Raw genomic sequence first — 6,752 nt, 5'->3', positions numbered from 1 at the left:
TTAAGCCCCGTTCACACTACAAGCGACACGCAACAGCAAAGCGACACAATCCCATTCATTTCAATGGAGAGCTGGCGATTTCCGGCGACACGAGCGACAGCAGCCGTGGGCGACCGGATGGGGCGTGTCCAGCGACGCGACAAAGTTCAGAATCCTTCAACTTTATGCAAATGAAGAGCGACTTTCGAGAGCGACAGCCAATAGGAAACAAGAAGGTAGAGCTCATGTGATCGTTCTCCTCTCAGCACCATAGATAAATATACGCAATGGAAGAAAGTAGGCTCTGTTTCTCATTCATTTTTGTTTGTATGTACGGAATTTAGATTTAGATTATATTTAGTCTTTTGCCTGCAAAATGTTTGTACTTAGCGGCAAGAAACCTGATTCGCTGTCAAGGCAACCAGTATTGAGAACGCCCACTAGCAACCTCATCGCCAGCCCCTGGCGACATGCCGCGACAAAAGTCGTTGCTAGTGTGAACGGGGCTTAAAACTCTCAAATCAGACTTCGACTAACGAATTAGTCCATTACACTGAACAAAACCCAAATAGTTAACTTCAGAAGTTATTACTAAGAAGTCTGTCCACATGTTTCACAGTCAAAAAAGAAACAGACTTAGAAACAGTGTTAGTGGGTTAAAGATATTCACAAGTTCAGTTTAAACGAGTACAAAGACATTTTTATTTTAACTTCTGAAGAGAAATAACGTAGACACAGTGGACAAGGTTGAAACTTTCTAGTGCGTTTGCATCAAACGCATGTGCTCGCACACTATCAAATGGAGTACACTTTGGAAGTTTGGCTGTGGACACATGCAAAGCATTCACATTAAAACTAGGGATGTAACAGTATTATCAATATTTTGGTATCGCGATAGTTTTTTTTTTTAAGTACATTTAAACTTCTTATTCTGAAATAAAATGTCTTTAAAAGTTGTGTTTTGGGTCATTATGCTTTGGCATCTGTCAAACGAACTAAAACCAAAAGCACAATATGGCTTAATCCCTTCATCAAGTCTTTTTTCGCTGCGTGTTTTGAAGTGAAGGGCGCATTTCGTTCAGGCGATCAGCTCATGATCTGGTGTTTTCCGCGCCACAGAACGGCTCCGTTTGGGAGTGCACCGGCCACCAGTTATGCTTTATTTTCACATTTGTGTAATTCCCAACATTTTAATGGGCATATGATTACAGCATTTCACTAGATTTGTAGTGAGATGCGTTTTTGTAAGCCTGTTTTCACTGAAACTGGAGTTTTCCGTCAAAATTAAAGCTAGTGGTTTAACTAGGTAACGTTACAGCAGTCCAAATTCAAAATATCTCTTTCAAGTGTAGGAAATGGGAAAGTAGTATTGTAATTTCCCTACTGTAGTGTAAAGCAAAAATAATATAACAATGAAATATTCATTTTCATTTATTTTACAGTGCAATTGTTTTACAATATATGGCTATTACTGTCTAAATATAAAAGTATTATTATTATTATTATTATTATTATATATTCTAATTTGTTTGGCTTCCTAAAACACAAGTGTGAATGTAATTCAGACTGAGACAGTATATCACAACTAAAAAGAGGGTTGAGTCCCTAAAAGGTTTTCTTAGTTAAGAACATGGGTTGGAGCTCGTAATTTTGTACTCTCAAAGTGCAATAGATAGAAGAATTTAACTTTAAAATGTACAAAATTTTATTTTTTTCCCCCAAGTCTTCATTTTTTTAATACCGCAATAAATATTGTACCGTGGACTTCATATCGAGGTATTATCTTATCGTGAGATTTTTATATCGCTACATCCCCAATAACAACTGAAGTATGCTTTGGCAAACACTGTCCAGAATAAGGTAGTGAGAGAACAAAGATCAAATTCTACTCTTCACAGATTTAGTCCACTGGCACTAAAATCATCAAAGTCCTCAGCAGCCAATCACTGAGCGGCCTGGCCTCACGAGGTGCCTCATGTGGAAATAACTTGAAGAATTTAGTCCGATTATATCCCTCCACTAATCCCAGTTCCACACATTACCTCCTCTATCCCTATAACCCCATTCCCTCCAATGGAGATAGGCACTAGGACCTGCCTGGAGGTGAGGATTAATGACAAATGCAGACATTTATTCAGGAATATCCCAGCATCCCTGACCTTAATATGGTGTGCATACAAAAAAACAAGGAAGTCTTCAATCTGATGGAGTTATAATCCCTGGTATAAATCCTGTGTGCCACCCTTTCTCCAAGTAAAATCACAAAAGCAGCTGTGCTTGAGTTACATTTCCAAAAAAAAGCGCCATTACAGGCCGGATTCTGAAAACGTCTGGAATCTGTTGCCCATAGGGAGCTTTCCAATACATCACAATCATTCCCGCTAACATCTAAAGAAGCCTGGAAGGTGTAAAGAGACTATTATAATTATAAAATAGTGCAGCTGGAGCAAGATGAGACTGGAAAACCGAGGGAAGAACAGCCTTAAAATTGCTGTGCTGTGCAACAGGCTGCATCCCAGACAGCAGGTCACTGCCAAACACCAATGCCAGTGGTCGTTCTCTTCTCAAATTCCCTTCGTCTGAACATTGAGGTAAGTTAGAACTGAAGATACATGCGAAACCAGCATAGCAACACTAGTAAATCCAATGCATGCCATTGAAACATGTCATTATTGACACATTCAAATGTTGTCACTGGTTTTCAAAGCATCACATTCAAATCCAGCTGATGGGCCGAGCATTTTATCCAACATTTACAACTACTAATACCACACAATGACAATTTAATGACTCAATGCATTCCAAGTATGGCTTTAAGTTGTGACGGAAGTTCCTGTTTTCTACGTAGGTGTGTAAATAGTGAGACATGTCAAACAGGACCTCCTTGAAACGTGGCGCTCCACACACCCTACCAAAGCTTTCGTCAAAGATTTATCTTAAGTTCAGTGTTTGTTGACATATTAAAAGTAACTATTAACAGGCAAATGTACCTACACTCTGACTTTGCCCTGTCTAAAATAAACTTTCACAAAGTTTACACAAAAAAGGCCATGATCGGGGAAATTGTGGGTTTCGCACGGATTGTACACAAAGCACATGCTAATGCATTAAAGTAACAATTTACCCAGAAATCATTTACTGAACCGCATGTCATTCTGAACTCATCTGACTGCCTTTCATCAGTAAAGCAAAAAAAAGAAATTTAGCAGAATGTCCCAGATGCTCTTTTTTTATACAATGAAAGTGAATGGTGATCACAAGCTGTAAAGCAAGATTTTCAGCGAAGCGCCTTAAATATTAGTCTGTTCCACACATAAACCAATCAGTATAGCTTGAAAGATGTAAAATGTAGTGCATGAGTGGTGTTGAAACATTATTATAGTGCTTTTCACTTTAACTGTATAGAGAAAAAAAAAAAGTAGCATGAACATTCTTCAAAACGTTTTTTTTTGTGTTCTACAAAAAAAGAAAGTCATAAGGGTTTGCAACAACAAGACTCACTTAACCTTTAAGATAAATTATATATGTTGTGTAACAAGGCAAGGAGGGCTTGTTCCAAAAATGTTGTTGTTGTCAGGGGTCCTTCCATAGCACTGAACCTGATAAGGCAATGCAACTTCAGATAACAGCAACTCTAAACTTGTAGAAACAGAAAAATCTAATGTGAGAGAGTTAACGAAACATACATTAAGCCAATGCAAACCTAATATACATGCCAGAACCCGCTGTATGTAGACTTTCTATAGAAAGACCATCCAACTGCATGCTTGCCAGAGTGTGAAATTAGCAAGGCTCCACAGTGGTCCTTGTGATCGTGTGGCAGGATTTAGTCACGGTGAGACCCCAAGAGAGAATCCCCTTTAGATGGATGACACAAGCCACATCAGCTGCATAATTAACCCTGCTTCTATTGTGCATGTCTGCATGTGTTTGCACGTGTGTTGCCCTCATGTGGCAGGCATAAGCCGCCTCATTGACTTCCCCTGGAGACACAGCCAAAGAAGAAACATTACAAATGTTTCAGTTTGGCTTTAAATTAGGATTCTAATTATGGAACAAAACCACCTAATTTACGTAAACTGCAAATCATTTTAAAAATAACTTACTTCAGAATTAACTTACTTCACCCAAAAATGAAAATTCTGTCATTAATTACTCACCCTCATGTCGTTTCAAACTCGTAAGACCTTCGTTCATCTTCAGAACACAAATTAAGATATTTTTGATGGAATCTGAGAGCTGTCTGACCCTGCATAGACAGCAACGCAACTGAAATGTTCTCAAGTCCAGAAACGTAGCAAAGAGATCGGTAAAATAATGAACTGAAACCCTCAACAAATATGAACCATTATTCCTTTAACGGTCTTGAAACTGAAAACCGAAATCAATAGCTAAAAAATTTAAGAGAGGAAAGAACTGCTGCATTCATGTTTAAGTGACCAGATTTCCAAAGTGAAATTATTGTTGAAATGAATATTACTGTGGATTAATAATGGGACAATTCTTGCATATAAATAAATAAATAAATAAATATATATATATATACACAGGTGCATCTCAATAAATTAGAATGTCGTGGAAAAGTTCTTTTATTTCAGTAATTCAACTCCAATTGTGAAACTCGTGTATTAAATAAATTCAATGCACACAGACTGAAGTAGTTTAAGTCTTTGGTTCTTTTAATTGTGATGATTTTGGCTCACATTTAACAAAAACCCACCAATTCACATCTCAATAAATTAGAATACTTCATAAGACCAATAAAAAAAACATTTTTAGTGAATTGTTGGCCTTCTGGAAAGTATGTTAATTTACTGTACATGTACTCAATACTTGGTAAGGGCTCCTTTTGCTTTAATTACCGCCTCAATTCGGCGTGGCATGGAGGTGATCAGTTTGTGGCACTACTGAGGTGGTATGGAAGCCCAGGTTTCGTTGACAGTGGCCTTCAGCTCATCTGCATTTTTTGGTCTCTTGTTTCTCATTTTCCTCTTGACAATACCCCATAGATTCTCTATGGGGTTCAGGTCTGGTGAGTTTGCTGGCCAGTCAACTTTTGGTGCTTTTGGCAGTGTGGGCAGGTGCCAAATCCTGATATATATATATATATATATATATAGAGAGAGAGAGAGAGAGAGAGAGAGAAACTTTTCTTTTAAAAAAAAAAGCAAAGGTAGTATAGGCTATAGCAAATTTCGTTTTATCTCACTTTGTGGGACGAGTGACATTTTCAAGGACAGTCCATTAAAAAAAAACAGGAAAACCCTGTTTCTCTTGGGTCAGGTCACCCTAAAGTGTGTCAGTTTAAATATTTGCATTTTGTATAGGCCTATTCATATTAATATGCTAGTCTTCAGTGGTAGTTAGAAAGTTTACACGTTGTTTACAAAACGTCTTTTGTTGTTGTTTTGAAGGTAAATGAGAACAGAATGTTCTCTTCACATCATTCTGTTGAACACATGATGAAATTTGACCTGTTTACAGGACAACAGGACCAAACCCTAAAACTCACCCATAAACTGTATGATTTAGGTTTCCTTATGGAATGCAAGGAATGTCTGCCTCCGCTGAAAGAATAAATGATTATTTTCTTCACAATTTCTACTTATTTTATTCTATTAAGCGCCACAGTCCGGTTCATACCGCTAAAAACTTTCATTCGGCATTTGCTCTCTCGAGTAAAGGAAAGCACACACCCGGAAAAAGGGAAGGGTAGATGTCACATCTTTAAAACTGACCATAAAGCTGCGTCCTCTGAGAGCGGATCACCGCGTCGAGCACGAGACGCGCAGCTGATGCAACTGAAGCGTCCGCTTACAGCACATGTAGATCAACGTCACGCAAGCTTTAGCTACATGTTGCTATACATTTCATTTTTACGCCTGAGAATTATAATTGTGCTTAACTTACTGTAGCTAATTTTGTCTGTCCAGCTCAGCTGTATTAAATAATTTTAAAGAATTAAGGAATACATAGGCCTAATACAAACCTCTCCGTTTTTGCATGGGTACTTTAAAAATGCTTTTTAAAAATAGTTTCATTTCACATTTTGTGTTAGTAAAATGCCCGTACATTACCGTTTTAATTCGATAATTTCTGCTGTTCATTTCTAGAATCGTGTTTTGTGCACCGGTTTAACCAAATCATTGAAAAAAGCCGACTTAGTTCACGAAATTCACATCGATATTGACAATGCCACACAGTAACCATACAGTTAAACGTTATAATTTAGAAGTTTATCATAAACCTAATCATATAAACGTTTTTGGAACCCTAGAGCTCTAATTTCGAATCCCAACGCGCCAAATGTTCCAACACGTGTTCACTGGTGAACTTTGGGGACTCACCTTATCAAGTCTAAAAACGAATCGATGACTTCTTTGGCTTCAGGAATCTCCGTGTCATCCTGGTTGAGGTTGGATATTTTTTGGCCGTCGCTGGAGCCAGGCTGAATGATGAACGCCATAATAACGCCGATGGCAGACGCGATCAGAGTGGTCACCAGAAAGAAGAGCATCGCCCAGCCGCCCAGCTTGCCCAGGGCTTTGGGGTCAAGGCTGGCAGCCCCTGACACCAGACTGCAGACCACCAGAGGAATGATGATCATCTTGAGCAGGCGGATGAGGAGCTCACCGGGGAATCCGAAGTAAAGGATCTGCGTGCGGCTCAACCCGGCGCTTCGCACGCCGAGCCCGATGAACACGCCGACGATGACCGCGGACACCGTCAGGATGACCAGTAGATTGGCCATGGCGAAGCGTTTCAGCTTCTGC

The 6,752-nt window shown here is 39.0% G+C and overlaps 1 protein-coding gene across 2 annotated transcripts in view; it reads right to left on the bottom strand.

Moving 5' to 3' along the window:
• Window positions 1-6,752, bottom strand: part of slc1a5 (solute carrier family 1 member 5) — an 11,612-nt gene that overhangs the window by 4,210 nt on the left and 650 nt on the right. The window contains exon 2 of one of the 2 annotated variants that reach the window (XM_016568214.1): window positions 6,327-6,729. In XM_016568214.1, coding sequence (XP_016423700.1) covers window positions 6,327-6,729 — 403 coding nt within the window. Of the gene's footprint in view, window positions 1-6,326 lie in introns of both variants that reach the window. The other variant, XM_016568215.1, reaches the window with a different exon arrangement.

This window comes from Sinocyclocheilus rhinocerous, unplaced genomic scaffold, assembly GCF_001515625.1.
Source record: "Sinocyclocheilus rhinocerous isolate Xijiao unplaced genomic scaffold, SAMN03320098_v1.1 scaffold1012, whole genome shotgun sequence".
NCBI lineage: Eukaryota > Metazoa > Chordata > Actinopteri > Cypriniformes > Cyprinidae > Sinocyclocheilus > Sinocyclocheilus rhinocerous.
This window is presented reverse-complemented; position numbering and strand designations above follow the sequence as displayed.